The 21,778-nt window shown below is 39.9% G+C and overlaps 1 protein-coding gene across 1 annotated transcript in view; it reads right to left on the bottom strand.

Moving 5' to 3' along the window:
- Positions 1–21,778, bottom strand: part of TTC29 (tetratricopeptide repeat domain 29) — a 301,858-nt gene that overhangs the window by 174,928 nt on the left and 105,152 nt on the right. The window contains exons 6-7 of the mRNA XM_030887202.2: positions 15,823–16,035; positions 11,664–11,749 (exon numbers count right to left, since the gene is read on the bottom strand). Of these exons, the coding sequence (XP_030743062.2) occupies positions 11,664–11,749; positions 15,823–16,035 (299 nt within the window). The remainder of the gene's footprint in view (positions 1–11,663; positions 11,750–15,822; positions 16,036–21,778) is intronic.

The following is a 21,778-nucleotide window of genomic DNA, read 5'->3' as shown; positions in this document are numbered from 1 at the left end:
TTACTACCAAGTGAAAGCTTATAGTAACTTAAGCCATGAACTCGCTTTCCTGACAGAAACCTCTCCACATTGCCATAAGTATTAAGAATTACAATATCCTGTTAAAAAAAGATTTCCATTTTTCTCTGAGCTTTCTGATTTTTCTTGAGTGCCCTTGCTGCTTATATGACAAACATTAAAATTAATATGACAAATATTCTAATTCATTTTTCACTTAAACAGAAGAAAATGTACACAGGGATTTTCTAAAATACGCTACAGGGAAGGGGAAAAATCATTAAAGAAGTTTTTAAAAATTAGGCAGTAAAAAAGGGCTTAAAGAAGGTTAAATTCAACCAGGAGTGAGGGAATTAAAACAAAACATTCAATTTACTAAGATTATAACTTGCAACATTTGCTTTAGAAATTTGTATGAAATGATCACTGGAAAGTTATGAATTTATATTTATAATGGTCATGACTTCAGATACAAAGGCAATGCTAGCAAACTTATGAACAAAATATTGTGCTTTCTCATGCTCTCCACATTAAAACAATGTTTTATGAGAACTTAAAATACTATTATTCAAGTAATGTTAGCTGCTCCAAAAGTATCACGAAATCAGGTAAAAATGACATTTATGATATGCACTAAAAGTATTGCTTCATAATTTTGAGTAATTTCTATGTAATTTGGAAGTAAATCCAGGCGTTTTTTTAAAATTAGGAAGTATGTGTATTTTCTTTTTAAAGAGTTTTTTTTTTTTAATGATCACTTTTTTGTTGCTTGTTGGATAATGGATCTTTAAAAAAAACATTTCCCTACATAGAGAACTGTGTTGAGTGAAAGACAGGCAAGTCTTGCTTGTGTTCTGGTGGGAGGGTGTGTGTGTGTGTGTGTGTGTGTGTGTGTGTGTAATAGAAAGAGGCTTGAGTGGGAACAATTGGGGGAATGGGATCTATAACAGCTGCTCTTTTTAGATTCCCCAAGACGAGGACTGCCTGAGGTGGGCCAGGGGACAAAGGGATAAAGCGGATGAAAACTCGGATCTAAAGCCTGGAAAGGACTGCGGAGAGCCCTGAGCTTACACCTGAATCATCTCAAGCTGAGTGGCGAGACCTCTTTAGCATGCTTCAGAAGCTAGTGATGAACTACACACTACCAGAGGCAAACTGGCTGCAAGCGGGATTGTCTGCATGTTATGTACAATGATAACCAGCGGTCTTCTGGGAGAGAGGCTGTGATTTCATCTCGGCCAGCATCTGAGCTCCCCTCCGATACTGAGGCCATTAAACCAAGAACAGAAGGGTACATTTTAAGTAAGGATTTCTCATTGGAAAGGAAAGACAACTTCCATTTAATGGGGAGGGAATAGCTCTGATCTTTAAATAGGTGGCTCAGATCCCTGTGTGTTTATTTAAACAGTGCTGTATATTTTTCAGAAAGGAGAAATTATTAAGAAATCAGTAATGAACTCTCAGAAATCTTTTCCATAAAATGAGGCTATCCTGTGTTCATTATAAAAATGTGTCAATACCAGGGTAAATTGAAGCATAATAGAACTTACATTTGATAAATTTAGCAAATGAAAGTTAAGCAAATGATGAATATACAGAAGACATGTAGAATAGACAATAAATGTGACCCATTGTAGTATCATTGTTATGACTATCTGGTGCTCATTGTATCATTGCTTGTAGTGATAAAAGTCCTTTAGCACTGAAAACTGTTCATAGTTTAGGGAGTCAACACACCATCGCTAAATTTGAAATTTACAAAGACAGTGAAGAATGCCACTGTCATTTGTACATTCTACAAACAAAGCAGATGCCCGGCGATTACGTGGCTACCCTGAGGTCACACAGCTAAGGAAGTAGTCAACAGGACTGAAACTCACGTTGTCAGCTCCTGGGCTCATGTGGTGTTTCTGCACAACCGTTACCTCCAGCATAAGGACTGCGCACCAAAACCCAACTCTCATCTCACATATTTGACCATTTGATGCTGTGGATCATTTGCATTATATTACATAAAGATGCTCGTTATAATTTATGAACCTAAATAAACTTCAAACATTTTCGATTATGCAGAATATATGAACTCTACAGATAACATTTTCTTTTTGCTTATTATTGGTTTGGGAATGCTTTGGGTCCAGAGAGGAAAAAGGGAAATTGCATTTTGTGGATATACGACCATCTCTAACAATCTGGAAGGTAAGTGGTGACCTATATATCCATATGTATACACATGTATATATTTGTGGTGATATTGTATTTATGGTTATACACGTGTTAGTACCTACACTATAAACATTGTGCTCATTTTCTTAGTTCATTCTCACAAAGCTTTGCTGAGTTAGAAAGTAGCATTGCTATGATGCACATGAAGAAGCTGGCTCTAAGCTACTTGTCTAATGTTTTATGATGAGGGTGTGGCAAAGCTGAAGTTTCATACCAATGAACTTGATTTTAAAGCCTACAGTTCCCCAAATCATGGCCATCTTTCTCTTGAGTTAATGAATATAATCTCTAAAAGGCACATTGGGAGCTTGTTATATGAAACATGCTAGTTAGTGTCTATTGCCTTTACTTCACACTAAGAACCAAATGCTTGATAGAAAATATAAGTATGTCTCCATCATGTCAGGAAATGCTAACAAAATACTATACTAAAACTCACTCCCTGCCATTGAGTTAATTCCAACTAATACTAACCTCCTAGGACAGTATAAAGCAGTCCCTGTGAGTTTCGGGGACTATAACTCTTTACTGCTATACAAAGCTCCATCTTTCTCCCTCAGAGCAGGTGATGGTTTTGAACAGCTGACCTTATGGTCATCAGCCCCATAGATAAATACTCCATCACCAAGGCTCCTTCCCACAGTCAATTTAAAGAGAGCCAAAAGTTGATGGGGGAAGAGGGAAAAAGTATATATATAGTTTGCATAGACAAACTGAGTCAAACTACTTATGTTAGTTAGTAAGTGTGGCCCATTAGAAAGGTTTATCATAGCACCACGTACGACAGAGATAAGAGAGCTTCTAGAGTTGGGTACTTTAAATCATTCTAAAGAGCCTCGGGTCTCAGATCACCCCTTTTGATCCCTCCTTCCTCTTGGCTTCTTTATTTCCATTTCTCCCACCTCCCCTTTATTAGCGCTTGTTTCATTTGTTCCTCTTTTTTTGGCATGTACGTTTGAGAGTCTTCTGTCACATATGCAAGAGAAGAAAAAGAATAACTATGCAAGAGTGTTTGCTTCTTATTCTGTTCCAGTCTAACCAATTCTCAACTGGCTTCCTGGCCACTTCATTCTTTCTCACTGAAGATAAGGCCCACACCAACTGGGTCTTCTTCTGCAGATCAGGTTTATACATGTTGGTGTGGGAGTGAAGACAGTAGAAGCCCAAGATAAGGGCTCTAAAGACTTTCAACTCGACAGAGCCAAGATTTCCTTACTTGAGGGCAACAACAGATGTAGAATGAGAAACGGACAAGAGAGGAGTCCTAAGACTGCAGGAATTGGCAGTACAGGAAGGAAATACTGGGCTAGGGAAGAGCACGAAGCTGCATGTTTACTTTAAACCAAAACGATTCCCTGAAGTTTTCTTCAAATCAAACAGTAGCTTACCCTGTTTCCCCGAAAATAAGACAGTGTCTTATATTAATTTTTGCTCCCAAAGATACACTAGGTCTTATTTTCAGGGGATGTCTTATTTTTCCATGAAGAAGAATATGGTACACATTTATTGTTTATTGTTTTATTAAAAGAGACCTCACACTTCCTGTCTGCTCTGGCTGTGGTACGGCCAACAGGCATGGCGAAGCCTGCCGCTACGGTCCAGAGTTACGGTAGCTTCGGGGGCCTTATTTTCAAGGATGTCTTATTTTTGGGAGGATGCCTTATATTTCAGCGAGAGGCAAAACTGTAAGTAAGTCTTATTTTCGGGGAAACACGGTAGGTTACCTACTAAAGAAGGTCTGCCTTGAACACTGTGCTCTTTGGAGACTGTCAGTATAGGACCCGACTGACAGCTGCACCTCATAAGATGAGCTAGGAACGGAAGGGGCCCTGAGTGTGCTAATCAACAAGGAACAACTGGAAAAGGAGAGAGGATGAGAATCATTGCACAACTCAAAAATGTAATCCATGCCGCAGAATTGTACATATAGAAATTTTAATTAATCATGCTGGGTCAAGATTCTTAACAACAAAAGTAGAATAAGTTATAATACACACACACACACACACACACACACACACACACTCAAACACACATCCTAGTTAAAAAGTACTGCTCTTGGCGTTTCAGTTCTTACATGCATGGGCTTATTCCAAATAAAAGGTGTGTCAACACACCTCCGTGATCACTGGATGGTTGCGGACAAATTCTCTCAGTAGTCCATTTGTCTCCTGAGAGTGTCTTCATATGTGTCTCCGTAAAGTCTTGCATGAAGATAAACTCGCTCAAAAAACTGATCAACCCATCAGTCTTTTACATACAATGGAATCCAAGGAAGATAGTTTCATGGAATGAATCATAATTGGAGATGAATCGTGAATTTGCCGATATGATTCAGTGAGCAAGGTCTAATCAAAACAGTGGCTTCTGAGGCCAGTTAAATTCCAAGCAGAGATATCAGCTCAGAATACTGTGGTGAGCATTTTTTTGGAATTCCCAAGGGGTAACCTGAGTTCCTCAGGGATGCCCAACCCCCATGTTAATGTGGTGTACATTGAAGAGCACGGGATTCTTCAGGGAAGGATCAGCAAGATGACAACACTACCTTCAGAAGTGTATACACAGAGATGGCGACTGTGTCAGTAAACAATAGCTTGACATCGTGTCATTTTTGTTTAACAGGTTTCAATTCATTTCTAGCAACACCTTTCGAAATACTTGTCGGGGTGCACATGCATGTGCATGTTGCTGCTTTTTAGGTGCCATCGAGTCTGTTCCCACTCCTAGCGACTTCATGCACAACTGAACAAAGCTACATGAACTACACCACCCTCACAATGGTGCACGCTGTTGCAGTCACTGTATTAATCCATCTCAAAGAGGGTCTTCCTCTTATTTGGCTGACACTCCGTTTTACCAAGCATGATAGGCTTTTCCAAGGACTAGTTTCTCCGGATAACAAGTCCAAAAGCACTCTGGCTATAGTTCTTTCGAGACAGATTTGCTTGTGCTTGCTGCAATCCACCGTATTTTCATCACTGGCACCATAGTTCAAATGCACCCATTCTTCTTTGCTCTTCCTCATTCATTATCAAACGTTCACATGCATGTGGGGCAACTGAAAATATCACGGTGTGTGTCAGGTGTACCTTTATCGTCCAAGTGACATCTCTATTTTCCAACACTTTGAAGATGTATTGGCAACAGATTTGCTCTGGGTAATATGTCATTTGTGTTCTTGACTGCTGTTTCCATGAGCACTGATTGTGGCTCCACGAACAATGAAATGCTTGATAAGTTCAAAGTTTTCTCCATTTATCATGATGTTGTCTATTGGTTCCGTTGTGAGGAGTTGGGTTTTCTCTAGATTGTTGCAACTACTGAAGTCCATAGGCTTTCAGCTTCATCAGCAAGTGCTTCAAGTCCGCCTCACTCTAAAGAAGCAAGGTTGTGCTATCTGCATATCACAGATCATGAACAAGGCTCCCTCCAATCCTGATGGTACCCTCTTCTTCATACGGTCCAGGTTCTCAATTTATCTGCTCAGCATACAGATTTTGAATAAGTATGGTGAAAGCACATATCGTGGACACACACCTTTCCTGACTTTAAACCGTGTAGTTTTCTCTTGTTCTGTTTTAACAACTGAAGATCATTCAACAACTGGTTGCAGCAATAAATTACCAAGGATCTTCAAGAAACTCAAGCCAGATTCAGAAGGAGTCAGAAAACAAAGGATATCATTGCTGACAACAGGTGGATATTGGCAGGGAATACCAGAAAGCTGTTTAATTGTGCTTATTGACTATGCAATGGCATTCAACTGTGTGGATCATAACTATCTGTGGATAACATTGAGAAGAATGAGAATTCCAGGACACTTAATTATGCTTATGATGATCCCATACATAGATTAATAGGCAGTCATTTGAACAGACCAAGGAATACTAAAATGGTTTAAAGTTGGGAATGGTGTGCACCAGGGTTATGTTCTTTCAACATACTTATTCAACGTGTATGTGAAGCAAATCATCAGAGAAGCTTTGAGGACATATTATTGCTAAATAATAGGAAGCAAATAATTCACTAAATATACTAAATAAAATTTCTGTCACTAAAATTATAAAATAGGACAGAGTATTTAAGAGGAAGAAAATATACACTTTCTAAAAAGTAAGCTTATGATTGCAACATGTGATTGTGGATGCTGGTTTGACATAGAACAAAGGCCTAAATGTGAATCTGAGAACTGAATAAGATACATTTACCTTATAAATACATAATTTACTCTACTGGAATATTGACAGGTCTAAATTGATGATGGACAAAGGGAATTACTATATCTTTTCTCAGCATTTGACATAAATAGGAAATGTCTTTCTCTTTAAATGTCAGGATTTCTATGATCTCCTGGGTAGGTTTATTCAGACAACTATAATTTCTTCACCATATTCCCTTTCCTTATTAGTAGGTATACTAGTCTTCGTTAATTCCATGATTTGCTTTTAGTTTTGCTCTATTCTGTTATGCAGGAGCCCTGGTGGCTATAGAGGTTATGAGTTAGGCTGCTAATGGCAAAGTGAGCAGTTCGAAACCACCAGGTGCTCTGTGAGAAAAAGATGGGAATTTCTACTCCTGCTGAAACTGACAGGGGAAGTTATACCCTGTCCTGTAGGGTCACTGTGCGTTGACATTGACTCGATAGCAGTGGGTGTTTTGCTTTGGTTTATTCCATTATTCAGTCCAATGACCTCCTACCGTAGCACTGCTGTGAATTGGAATCAACTCAAGGGTAATGGGTGTTATTCATATGCTTGTCAATGTATTCTTATACTCTTTATGTTAATTAATAAATCATTAATAGAATGAATGGAAGAATATGTTAAGATATAGGCACACACTTATAAAAATCCCTCTGTTTTTATTTACTATTAACAGATTTATCTATGTAGGGTTTCCTTTTTTTTTTAAGTGTAAAAATCTTTTAAAAAACATATGATTAGAAGGACACAATGTGTGAGTAGAAGCTGAATACACTGGGAAATACTGAAGATGTAATATAATCCAAATGATAAAATTAAGATACAAGTGGGAGGGTAAAATAACAGAGAATTAATGACAATAATTAAGTTAGATTGAACATAAAAGAGAATTGTAAAATCTATCGATCCATATGCTTTCTTGCCCTTCCTCTAAAATGACAAAGGTTTTGATTTCTGTGCAATGTTAACCTCTTCACAGGAATATCATGACAAGAACAACCTACATGCTTTAAAGCACCTGGGATACAGGATTGCAAAGGAAAAAAGGAAGAACACAAATTTGTGATTAGATAATCTACTCAACGAATTAATCAGGGAATCAATCTCACTCATCACTCTCTCTCTTTCTCGATACAGTTTCTCTCTATATGTACATATATATGCACCATTGGGTTTTCTTCCCTAGAGAACGCAGCCCAAGAAACCCTCCAGTTTGTGGTGCGTTCTCTGCATTATCACTTCTAGCCTCACGCCTGTGGTCATAATCCTGTTTTGGAGGGAGTTATCTGTTATTCGAATGAGACAGGATTAAGGTGGGGTGTACATGGAGTCTTTTGTTTCCTTGCAGGTATGATCTGCAGAAGGCAATAACCGCATCTTCATCAAAACCATTTTCGTGTGACCTTCCCTTCCTGACTCTGCAGACCCGTTTGGACTTTCACTGCATATTCTCCATCCTGCATCTGGCTTGCCTCTGCCTGACTTCCAATTCGGCACACCTGAGTAGCTGCCTATCACCTGACCTGATTTCACCAGCTTCCACAGTCTTGTGGATGAGCAAGATCCTTCACACACAGGGGTGTGGATTTTGGATTGGGGACTTAGCAGAACCCACATGCACGTGAGCCATTTCCTTTACATTTTGGGAGTTCAGTGAGCTTTTGTAGCAAATTTCAGAACCCTGGGACAAAAGTGAATATCCTAAGGGGAAGAATGATGGTTGATAGTAGGGATAATGGAGTGAGTTATATAGCACTTTGGAAAAGTTGGACATCTGGGGTATCTTTAAACTTCACCCTACTGGAACTGCCTTGTATTAATTTTTCTAGAAGAATTTATTGTTGCAACCTAAAGCATGTAAAACCGCTCAGTGTCCATTCTCCACTCCAGTTATACCACATTTCAACTTTTCAGTCATTGGTGATTAATGAATATCTGTTCCCCAGCTCCTGTTTCATACCTATGAATCCGTTACTTTCTCTATGTGGATCTTGGAATCTTCTATCCAGACCCAATAGTCATCCTTCATTTGATCCAAGCCATGATACTTTTCATATCCTCATATGCGTGTGAATGCTGGGCCTACCTGGAATCTTAGGCTGGACTGCTGTGTCTCTGGTGCTGGTGCTGAAAGTCCTCAGTTGTGGTGAGCTGTGATGAAAGATGGCTACCATATTCTGCCACTGGCAAGAGATGAAAGAACCCTCGTATAGGTTCATACTCATCAGCTGCCCAATAAAGGAGAGATTCAGCTGTCTGGTCCTGTAACGATTTAGCTTCAGAAACCCAAGGGAGCAGATCTATTCTACACTATGGGTCAGAATCAATTTGATGGCCAGGAATGACAAGAGATGAGTTCTGAAGCCTTCCCTGTCTCTTTTACAACGCCTACTCATGTTGAACAATCGGGAGCCTGAGGGCTGGAACATGGTCTTGCCTACCTTTCCCCAGTCTCCACCTTAGCTGGAGAAGTAAATGACTAGAATTAATTAACCCTAAATCTAACGGTAGCCCTTCAAACAAACAATCAACATTTGTTACCATTGAGTTGATTCTGATTCATTGGCACCCTATAAGACAATAGTACATGCCCCATAGAACTTCCAAGGTTATAAACCTTAAGGATTTTGGTGCGCTCGATCCAAACCATGATATTTTCGATCTTCTCAAATGTGTGTGAAAGCTGGACAATGAGTAAGGAAACCCAGAGAATTGATGCATTTGAGTCATGGAATTGTCAAAGCATACGGACGGCCCGAAGAAGCAATGACTCTATCTTGAAAGAAGTATAGGAGTTTCTTTCGAATTGAGGATAGTGAGGCATTGTCTCATGTACTGTGGATGTGTGATCAGGAGGGAACAGTCCCTGGAGGAGTACATCATGCTTGGTAAAGTAGAGGCTCTGTGAAAAATAGAATGACCCCCAACACATTAATGGACACAGTGGCTGCAACAATGGGCTCAAGCGCAGCCACGGTTGGACAGACAGGGTAGCACCAGGCAGGGTTCAGGTGTACTGAACACTGAGTCCACTGGAATGGACTCAATAACTTAAAAAAAATACCTTTATGGAAGGAGCCCTGGCAGCAGAATAACTAAAGTACTCAGTTGCTAAGCAAAGGCACAGTGGTTTGAACCCATGAGCGGCTCCATAGAAGCAATCCAAGTGCCATTGTGGGATAAATGTCGGGCTGCTATGCACAAGGCCGGCCACAAAGGAGACCACCAAACCTGAGGTTCAGATCCTCTGGTCACCCCAAGGGAGAGAGATGGAACTGCCAGATCTTGTAGCGATCACAGCCTTAGACACCCTATATAAGTTGGAATTGACTTGGTAGCAGTGGGTTTTTTTGGGTTTAGCTGCTCCAAGGTTGAAAGATGTGGCAGCCTACCTTTGTAAACATTAGAACCTCGGAAACCGAGGGGTCAGTTCTGTTTTATCCTATAATGTTGTTATGAGTCAGAATCGACTGCATAGTAATGGGAAACAGACTTCCACATCTTTCTTCCTTAGAGCCACGGGGTTTGAACATCCTGCCTTTCTATTAATAGCCAAGCACTTAACCATTGTAAACAACACCAGTACTCTTCCCCTAACTCTAACCCAGATATGTGTCTGGGCAATGGAGTGTGGTAGTTACATAATCTTGTGTCAACTTGAGGGTACTAAGAGTGAAGGGGTGGGGTCTAGCCTGTCAATCGGATCACAGCCTGATGATGCCTCTGGGTGGGTATGGCCATCTCATGAGGATTCTGGGAACTTCCTCACCTCCCTGGAGGCAGGCCACACTCTCTCTGCTCCACTTTCCTGCTGGAGAGACACTCAAAGAGCTGGAGGAACCAACGCTGAGATGTTTCCACTAGCATTGGATCCACAAAACTTTCCACCCACCGGCCTGAGCTCTTCCTGCATTTGGCATCATTGCATGTGCTATGTGAGTCTGAAGAGGAATTTATGGGCTAGTATTGGACATGTGAGATAATATTGGACTTATGGACTTGATCTGGACTGGGTTGGAATGTTTTTTCAATATATAATAGTGTTTTGATATAAAGCTCTCTCTTACACACACACATGATTGTCTCTGGATTTGTTTCTCTAGTCACCCCATGGGTTAGTACACACGGAGATCATGTTTCTAATGTGAATACTTGCGTAGAAGTATTCAAAGGCAAATTCTAGGATATGAAGCAAGCGTTTGCATCACATGACTGTTAGAAACATTTGGTTCTGTCCAATTACATGAAATCATCCATTCCTAGTTTGCCTCTGCTTCCCTTGTTTTCACATGTCTCCTTTATCCAGCTTGGACCTTTTATCATAATTAACTCTCTAAGCCTTCTTAAGGACATTGCATCCATTCTACAGCGTCTATAGAGTGAAAACTCATACATCTATAGAATACCTCCAATCCAGACTTTCTCTGGATTCCACACTGATATACTTAGTTTTTCACTTGGTCTCTTCTTTGGGTATTTGGAAACTCTTTAAATTCAAAATATCCCATACTGACACCTGCCCTGACACCCTCCACCCTCCTCCCTCCCTCTCACACACACGATGCAAGATAAATAAGAAAAAACAGAATTGGAGGATGTGAATTAGGGTGTTGGTGAAGAAATTTTAGAATGCCTTGGCCCGAGAGAATGAATGATTCTGTCTTGGAAGAAATACAGCCAGAATGTTTCTTAGGAGTGAGAGTGATGAGAATTTATCTCATGTACTTTGGACATGTTATCAGGAAGGATCAGTCCCTTGAGAAAGCACATCATGCTTGGTAAAGCGGAGAGTCCAGGGAAGAGAGGAAACTCCTCGGTGAGATAGATAGACACAGTGGCTGGAACAATGGGCTCAAACACAGCAATTACAAGGACAGTGCAGGACCGGGCAGTGTTTTCTTCTATATACAGGGTCTCTAAGAGTAGGAGCCAATTTGATGGCATCTAATGTCAACAATATATACTTTTGCTCTCATTTAAACCTGGTTCCTCTTATCCTTGTGATACAAGAGGTTACATTACATTAATTTTCTTGTATCTTAAAGCATTTCATGCACATTGACTGTACACAATACACAGCAAAACACATTTTAAAATGTTTCTAGCACATGCCTATTCTGCTTTTGTCTATGTAAATAAATAGGTACACTTACCTCTGTCCCATTCCATTTGTTAGTCTCAACAAAATCAAATCATAAAGTTACAAATGACAACAATCAAAAGTTTACTTCAACTTACTGTTAATGCTGATTTGTGATCCCCAGCAGACCAGTATGCTAAGCCCAAATAATAGGAAGCCTCTCCTTCCATTTTTTTGTCATTTCCTAAAAGGAAGATATAGAGAAATTACTACAGCATAAAGAAATTGGTTTAGTCCAACACATGGAATCCTTGCTTTTTTGGCTTTATTACAACATTGGCTTTATTGTGGTGGCTGGGAAGTGAACCCACAATGTCTCCCAAGTATGCCAGTTGTTGATGGAAGCCCTGCTTTTCAAGATAGTAGAACCTCATTGAAAAGCAGTGTATAGATTAGCAGTAATCTCTGATGCCTAATTGTACTGAGAAAAAAAAAAAGACAGTTGAAAATAAAATGTACCTGGATCTTAGATGTTAAAGTAATAGGTGGCAACAAATAATTATAAGGGATTTTCTCTGAGCATACATAGCCCACTGTTGTCATCACTGGGAATCATATTATTTCTGTAATTACTCACCATGCAAAACCTACAGGGACCCAGCATAACCACTACTGCACACATGGAACATCAGGGTGGGCATCAACCCTTTAAGGGCCCATATACAAAGTCACATACTCACATACATATGACTGAAGATCGGCTAGCTCAGTAACAGGGCATCCACTTAGCAAATTAAAGAATTACGGTTTTGACTCCATTTGATTTAAATGATACCAGTTCTAGTGTAGCTGAGGACAACTGACAGATTTTTTTTTGTAATATAATTCCATGCCCATCTTGAATTCCAAATACATTTTCCTTTGTTAATGCCTGAATGCCCCTCGTCTGTGTGTGTGTGTGTGTGTGTGTGAAGAATCCAGTAGTTCTAATTATCCTGAAATGTATTTTACTCTAGGAATTACCCAATTCCTTTTTCCAAAAGCAGAGGCTGCGAAGGTATAGCATGCAGGTGAACAAGACATATATCATAACATTGATAAATATATAACATATTTATGAGAGCCATGAAAGGTTCTCATTATTTAAAAAAAAGAAACACTGTCTTTTTTCTACTTTTGGATGATCCTGACTTCCAGCATCACCTCCCTCCTGGGCCATGAGCGCACTGACAGAGCCACTCTTGTTTTTGATCTTGGGGAAGTAAGTAGCCTCAGATTTCCGAACCCTGCAGTCCAGTGGTGATGGATTTCAGGGGGAGCTAGCAATCCTCCCTGCTGCACTCACTCACACCACACATTGAATTACCCCTGGTGCAGCGGAGACGTGGTTGGGAGACAGCAAGAAAACAGAATGGCAAACGCCAGTGACAGCAATTTTCTTGTTCTGCTCTAGCTATTTCGCCAATTGCAGAGAATTAGACCCTCAAGGTCTCGTTCAGCAGAGTCGGTTGTGTCAATGATCCTGTCTGGGCGATTTTTAACTTTTACCATCCAACTGGGCTCTGGCTTTTTCTGATACGGGTTTGTGTGTACTAGGGCTGGGAGGAAAAAGGGAAGGGAAAGATGGGGTAGAGGAGAGGGATTTCAAAGACAAGTTGGCCTTTAGCTAATTACATGTTGATCCCATGAAGTTCACGTTTGCTGAGTTAAATGGCCTATAAAGTCCCTTCATGTGAAGAGGGCAACTGGCAACTGTTTGGGCTAATGTAAGACTTTAAACCTAGACAAAATAATTAAAGAGAGAAAGAAAAATCTACCCCTGTTGCTAGGAAGACAGGTTTTGAGGAGAGAGGTTTTGCCTTTGCTATGCATCTCAGTGGACTTGATGACATCCAACAACAATCGCAGGATGGTTATGACGAGACAGACAGACCATAACATGCCTGGTGGGAATATAAATGGGTGCAGCCTCTTTGGGAAACTGGGCAGCTTCTGAAGAGTTGACATAGAGCTACCACTAAACAAGCAAACAACACAAAAACCCAAACCCCTAATATCAGCGACTGTCAGAGTCACTCCCTACTCTAAGTGATTCTACAGGACAGAAGAGAACTGTCCCTTTGGGTTTCTGAGACTTTCAATCTTTGCAGGGGCAGACAGCCTCATCTTTCTCCTTGGGAACAACCGGGAGTTGGAACTTCCAACCTTGTGGTGAGCAGCTCAATGCATAGCGCACCACGTCAATGGCTCCTAGAGTTACCATATAAACCAGCAATTCCACTTCTAGCTACATACCCCAAATAAGTGAGAAGATGTGTGTTTAAAACACAACAATGTACACACATGTTTAGAGTAGTAGCATTATTTATAATAGCTCAATAGTGGAAAGTACTAAAATGCCCATTAACGAACATATGGATAAAAACAAAACATATTAGAAAACAATGGAATATTGCTTGGAATGAAGTACTGCCACATGCTATAACATTTATGCATACTGAAGGCATTAGACTGAGTGAAAGGAGCCAGTCTTAAAAGATGGCATATTCCATTTAAATGAAATGCCCCAAATGGACAAATCCACATAGACAGAAAGTTGATTAAGTAGATGCGCAGCGTGGAGTCGGGAGGAATGGAGAATAACTGCTGATGGGGATGATGAAAATGTTCTGGAATTAGTGTCAGTGATTGAACAACTTTATAATATACAGAAAATCATTAATTGTACACCTAAACATGTGAGAATTATGAGACCATCTGTTGTTTAGCACTGCCAAAATGTCTGACCAAGAAGCAGACCTGCAGTGGGTGTATAAAATTAAAACTCATTGCCATCGAGTCGAGTCGGACTCATTGTAAGCCTATAGAACAATTTAACAAAATATGAACCTAACATAAAATGCCTTTTCCTAACTGGTATCTTATTTTACATAGAAATTCTGTGTGGTGAGCCTGTGACAAAAGTTAGTTGATGAAAGCAGTCTAAGAGCTAACGGTTTATATCAGTGTTCATCCCTTTTGGTAAGCTATGAGATTACTGTCCATTCAAACGCAGCTTATTTAATGCGATACATTTTTCAATAGGAGTGCTATCCTATGAGCAGTCTGACCGATTTTATTAAAAGAAGGAACGAGAAGAAAATATGTTTATGTCTACTCTTTTAGTAAGATAAAACTATACTAGTAAATTAAAAGAAGTTTGATTTACTTTAAGTAACCTAATTTCATTTAGGTTATTAAATATTAAGTCAATCTATTAAATGTATCCCTGAGCTAAAGAACTGTAATTCACGAGCATAGCTTGTGTCTTCTTCCCTTCTCCGAAAAGGCAGCTCTAGTAATACATTACTGTCTGATAATAAAATATCCTTCCATGTCACAAATGAGAAGTTTATAGAAATATCCCCTACAAATTTTCTTGATATTTTATACATACACCATGATATGGCATGGGAAGGGGAAGATCAGCTATCACAAAATTACCTTTGCTGCGATTCATGTACCTATGGATCACCTGGGGATCATCTTACCATGCTGATTCTGAAGGCTTGTGTTTCTGCTTTTTTCCTAAGCCGACTGGTGATGTGTTATTACTGATCCCAAAACCACACGCCAGGGTCTAAAAGACGGGACAGCCCTACTTTTACAGTCCTCTTAAGGAGCTCTGCTGATGCAGTGGTTAAGCACGTGGGGATCTTCTTTAGGGAGCTGCTTACTGAGGAGCTGGCAGTTTGAACCTATCTGCCACACGGAGAGAAAAAGATGCAGTAGTCTGCCACCATAGAGATTATCAATAGTCGCGCTTTGGAAACTCTTTGGAGACAGTTCTTCTGTCTTATTAGGGTCACCATGAGTCGGAGTTGACTCACCAGGAATGCAGTTTTGGTTTTTATCTTCCTGTTACGCCTAACTAAATATTTGCTACCTGACAATAATGAATTCACTGACACTGGAAGGTCTTTTAGACCGTAAGAAAGAAACAAAACAGCTTAAAAAAAAAAAAAGGACCCCTAAGCTCCCTCCCTTAACTTTCGTAAATGACCTTAAACTTCTCATTATGGATTCACAGTTTTACAACACTACTCCCAGAGGACTGCAAGTTTGAAGGTAAAGCTTTCAAGGATCTAATGGGTTTCTTGTTGTCAGCATGAAGGCACCCCTGTTTTACAGGGACATTTGAAAGTATATTGATGGCATTTGTCTTTGCATCTCGTAAGCAATCATCGCCCAAACACTTGATGATCGCTACTTGACTCCAGGGAGAGCCAGTGTCCGCCCATTAAAGAAAGCAATGTGAGCGGGTTCTTTTTCACCTACCTTCTTTGGCTATTTCAGAAGCTTTTATTAGAATTTTGATGGCCTGTTTGTAGTCTTCATTTTCGAGCATTTTGTCTGCGAGTAATCTGTAAGTCCTCAGGAGACTCTCACAGGCCAACAAGTTGAGAAAGCGGCCTGTCTCGTCCTTCCATATCCGCCCTTGCGTCAGTTGATGGAATGCTTCATAATGCTCAGCAGCTTCAAGAAGCTGACCTGAGGAATAAAAGCCAGTCATTAATATAAATGATAAGCCAAGAACATACTTTCAATAAATTTTGTGTGCATCATATGCTTTGCTATTTAAGGGGGAAACAATGTGGAATACGGTCAAGGGTCTCTGAGGCTGATGAGGACTTTAACCAGGAAAAAAGCTACCTCTAATTGACTCAGTGCTATCGGGTCAATGCTGACTCATCTTGATGTTATACAACAGGGTACAACTGCTCCTGTGAATTCCCGAGACTGTAACTATGGGAATAGAAAGCCCGGTCTTTCTCCTGTGGAGTGGCTGGTGGTTTCGAACCACTAACCATGCAGTGAGCACCCTAATGAGTAATCACTATGTCACCAAGGCTCAGAATCAGCATCGATTTGGGGTGGAGACTTGCTCAAGAGATGTATGGACAACAGGATTTTATATGTTTTGTCTCTGAAGGCTCAAATCGTGAAACTTGTTGACTAGCCAATAGGTGTGTGGCTCAAACCCACCCAAAGGTGACCTTGGAAGACAGATCTGGCCACTTGTTTCTGAAAGGTCCCGGCATCGAAAACTCTAAGGAACACTCCTATTCTGCACACATGGGGTCACCGTGAGTCCCAATGAAGTTTACTGCAACTGACAACGACAAATACATGCTGAGAGACAGTATGAAAGTCTAGCAAAAATGATTAATAACAATCATATTAACTAATGTCTATTTAGAATTACACGCAGCAGACACCATGTCCTGTGCTCTGTTTTACTGCCATTTATCATTTAATCTTCAGAGCAATTATCTGGCAAAGGGACTGTTATTATTCCATTTTACAAAAGAGGAAGTAGAAGTTCAGTGAGCTGAATAACAGTGGCCAAGGTGGAATGTTTGGTGACTCAGCATGTTTGAATACTAACCAAAAGTTTGGCAGTTCGAATATAGCTAGAGGTATCTAAGAAAAATCTACTTTTATGTTCTATGTTAATCAAGGTCTGGCCATTTACTGTTAAACCAATCATCTGTCAGTTTGTCATACTGTGGTAGCTTTCATGTTGTTGTGAGGCAGGAAGCTATTCCCCATCCAGTTATTCCATGGACCAGCAGGATCATCCATGGGGGACACATTTCCGTGGAGTTTCCAATCACATAGACTTGGAGGACGGACCTAGAAATCTATTACTAAAAATTATTGGCCAGTGGCAACCTCATCGAATAGCAGTGAAACACTGTCTGATTTAGTTCTAGAAGATAAGCCTTTCAGGTTGGAAGACACTGAAAATAATAGAGAAGAGCTGCCTCCTCAAAGCAGAGTCAATCTTAATATTGTGGATGAAGTAAAATTTCAAGATGATCATTTTCTGCTGAAGTATTACTCAAATGAAGAAGAAACAGCTTCAAACGTTCATTACTAATCAAAACAAGGCACAGACAAAATATGAATCAAATAGAACTGGAAGGTGTCAGACACGAAAAGGAATGCATAGACATTCGAATCATAGGCCATAGTGCGGTGATATGGGTTGGATTGACCATTGAGCGGAGACAATCACAGGGTTTACTGTGTCAGAAATGGCAAACTCAAGAGGAATTGTGTCCCATTCATCACCAAAAGGAACATTTCAAGATCTATCTTTGAGTGAAGTGCTTTCTGTCATAATATTTATATACCTAGAAGAAAGTCCAGTTAATTAATACAACTACTATTCAAATGTATGCACCAACAACTAAGCTAGTAATGAAAAAAACTGAAGAATTCTACCAACTTCTGGTTTAAAACGGATGCAATCAAGATGCATTGAGAATGACTGGTGATTGAACAGGAAAGTTGAACACAAACCTAATAGTTGGAAATTAAGGCCCTGGTGAGAAAAGTGGTTCCACAAATTGTGTGATAGAATTTAGCAATACCCATAACTTATTTTCAAGAACACAAACAACATCTATACATGGTATATAGCAGATATAACACACAATAATCAAATTGTCTACATTTGAGGAAAGAGACAACGTAGAAGCTCAATATTATTATGAAGAACAAGTCTAAAGCTGACTGAGACACATACTGCAATTTCAAGTTGTAGCTGAAGAAAGTGAATATAAGTCCGTAAGTCCAAAGGACAACTTTCGTGGATCTTACCTGAAATTAGAGATTATATCAACAACAGATTTGAAACACTGACTACTAATGATGGAAAACCAGATGAGTCATGAGATCACAGCAAGAGTATCATGCATGAAGAAAGCAAAGGTCATTGAAAAGACATGGATGTCAGAAGAAACCCTGAAACTTGCTCTTGAGGGTCAATAAGTTAAAATGAAAGAAAGAAAATGACATATAAAAAGCTGAATGGAAGCTATCAAAGGGCAGCTGAAGAAGAAAAAGTAAACATTATATTGCCATGTGCAAAACTCTGGAGTTAGAAAATTTAAAGGAAAAACATACTCAATATTTCTCAAGCTGAATGAATGAAAGAAAAAATTTAAATATTGAGTTAAAAATTGAATGAAAAATTAAATATTGAGGTGCAGTATTGAAGATTCTATGGCAAACTATTGCATAAATGCAGGAAGTATCAAAGATGGAAGAAACACACAGTCACGAATCAAAAATAATTGATGTTCAACCATTTCAGGAGGTAGCATATGATCAAGAGCAGATGATATTGAAGGAAGAAGTCCAAGCTACACTGAAGGCATTGGTGAAAAATGAGGCACTAGGAATTGATAGAATCCTAATTGAGATGTTTCAACAAATAAATGCAATGCTGGACGCCTGCACTGGTCTATATCAGAAAAATTGGAATAGAGCTACTTGCCTTGCCAATCAGGAGAGATTTAGTGATAAGCCAATGAAAGGTGATTCAGCAGAGTGTGAAAATTGTATAAAATATTTTTAATAACATATGTGAGTAAAATTTTGCTGACAATCATCCAATAACATTTGTGGCAGTACATCGATGTGTTAGTTGCTACAGTATATTGACCGGTTAAGGTCAAATTCAGAGGAGGGTATGTAGTAAGAAATATTATTGTTGACATCAGAAATATCTTGATCGAAAGCCAGAGAATATCAGAAAAAATCTTTATTTGTGTTTTTCCAACTATGCAAAAGCATTCGACTGTGTGGATCATAACAACTTTTCCATACATTAGAAGGAATGAGAATTCCGGAACATTCAATTTGGTTCATGCACAATTTGTACATAGACTAACAGGCAGTCTTGTGAAAAGTTCAGATCCCACCTTATTTAATATCAGGAAGGTAGTGAGTCAGGGCTGTAGTCTTTCACCATTTATATTCAATTTTTATGATACACAAATTGGCTGAGAGACTGGATTATCTGAAGAAAACACCTGCAGTATCGATTGGAAGACAATCGTTAACTAACTGCAATATATGTGACACCACCTTGTTTGCTGCAAGTGAAGAGGACCTGAAGACTTCAAAAGGGATTACATCGCAGCTTTGAAAACATTCTCAACGTAGCCGAATAAGCAACATGAGGCTAAACAGAGAGAACATTGACATTGTGAAGGCTTTCTTGTTGTTTGGATCCACAATCAAGCAACAATGAAAAAAAACAAACTATCTATTGCATTGGGAAAATAATCTATTTCAAAATACTTCTTGGATGTGTTAAAAAAACAAAGATGTTATTCTGAGGACTCAGGTGCACCTGACCCTATGAAGGGCATTTTCAGCCACCTCGTGTGTATGTGAAAAGTGGTTAACGAATCAGGAAGACTGCATAATTGATTAATTGATATCTTTGACATGGTGTTGGAGAATAATGTATAATATACCATCACTACAAAAGAGTGAACGAATCTGTCTTAGAAGGAGTACAGCCAGAATGCCCCTAGAAGAGAGGCCTTTGTCTCATGCACTTTGGACATGTTATCAGGAGGACCAATCAATGGAGAAAGACATTATGCTTACTGAAGTGGAGGGTCTGAGAAGAGGAAGATCCTGAATGAGATGGACTTAAACAGTAGCCGAGGAAAGTAAGGAAAAGAGGAAAGAACTAGGAGGCAAAGGGCATTTATAGAGGCCTCAATAAGGCATGTATATACATATATGTAAATATATTTATATATGACCATGGGGAAATAGATCTATGTGTCTATCTTTATAGGTTTAGTATTAAGGTAGCAGATGGACATTGGGCCTCTACTCAGGTACCCCCTCAATGCAAGAACATGTTGTTCTATTAAACTGGAATTCTATGATGCTCACCTTCCTGACATGATTGCTGATGGCAAAGCGGGTGCATAAGCAAATGTGGTGAAAAAAGCTGATGGTGTCTGGCTATGAAAAGATATAGCATTCTGGGGTCTTAAAGTCTTGAAGGTAAACAAGTGGCCATCTAGCTCAGAAGCAACAAAGCCCACATGGAAGAAACACACCAGCCTGTGTGATCACGAGGTGTTGAAGGGATCAGGTATTAGGCATCAAAGAACACAAAATCATATCATTGTGAATGAGGTGGAGTGCGGAGTGGATTCCTAAAGCCCAGCTGTAGACAACTGGACATTCCCTAACGGAAAGGTCACGGGGAGGAGACGAGCCAGTCAGGGTACAGTATAGCACCGATGAAACATGCAACTTTCCTCTGGTTCTTTAAAGCTTCCTCCCCGCCGCCACTATCACGATCCCAGTTCTACCTTAAAAATCCGGCTAGACCAGAGGATGTGCACTGGTACAGATAGGAACTGCAAACACAGGGAATCCAGGACAGATAAACTCCTTAGGACCAGTAATGAGAGAGTAGTGATACCAGGAGGGGAAGGGGAAGATGGGGGAGAAAGGGGGAACCATCACAATGATCTACATATAACCCCATCCTTGGAGGATGGACAACAGAAAAGTGGGTGAAGGGAGACATAGGACAAGGAAAAACATGACAAAATAATAATAATTTATAAATTATCAAGGGTTTGGGAGGGAGGGGGAAAATGATGAGCTGATACCAAGGGCTCAAGTAGAAAGAAATTGCTTTGAGAATGATGATGGCAGCAAATGTACAAATATGCTTGACACAATGGCTGTATGGATGGATTGTGATAAGAGTTGTGCGAGCCCCCAATAAAATGATTAAAAAACCAAACCAACCAGTAGCTGCAACACTGGGCTCAAACCTAATGATCATGATGATTGTGCCAGACTCAGCTGAACAAAGGATTGCTCTGAGGCAGAACAGGCTCAGATGGTACCAAAAGACAACAACAACCTACTTATGAAAAAGTAGCCATTGAAAATCCTATAGAACACAGGTCTACTCTGATACACGGGAAGCCATCGTGAATTGGAATCATATTAAGGGCAATTAGCTGATTAAATCCAGGAAGTTGGATTCCAAAGTCTGTATTTTCAACTACTACCCTGCACCACACTCCCAAAAAGACAGCAAGTTTTTAAGCAGCACACCAGCATGTGCAATCATTAAGCAGCACACCAACATGTGCGATCATGAAGGACCAGGTTTCAAGCACCAAAGGTGGTGGGGGGAATCATATTATCGTGAATGAGGGGAGCACGTGATGGGGACCCAATTCCCATCTGTAGACACATGGACATCCCTTGCAGAGGGGTAGTGGGGAGGCGATGAGTCACGCAGCGTTCAGTGTAGGAATAATGAAACTCACAACCTTACGCTATAACGCTTTCTCCCCCCCAACTATCATGATCCCAATTCTACCTTGCAAACCTGGTTAGACCAGAGGACGCACAGCGGTACAGATGGGAACTGGAAATACAGGGA

Source organism: Echinops telfairi, unplaced genomic scaffold, assembly GCF_000313985.2.
Source record: "Echinops telfairi isolate 266 unplaced genomic scaffold, ASM31398v2 ScPeMD7_5868;HRSCAF=6743_1, whole genome shotgun sequence".
Lineage (NCBI taxonomy): Eukaryota > Metazoa > Chordata > Mammalia > Afrosoricida > Tenrecidae > Echinops > Echinops telfairi.
This window is presented reverse-complemented; position numbering and strand designations above follow the sequence as displayed.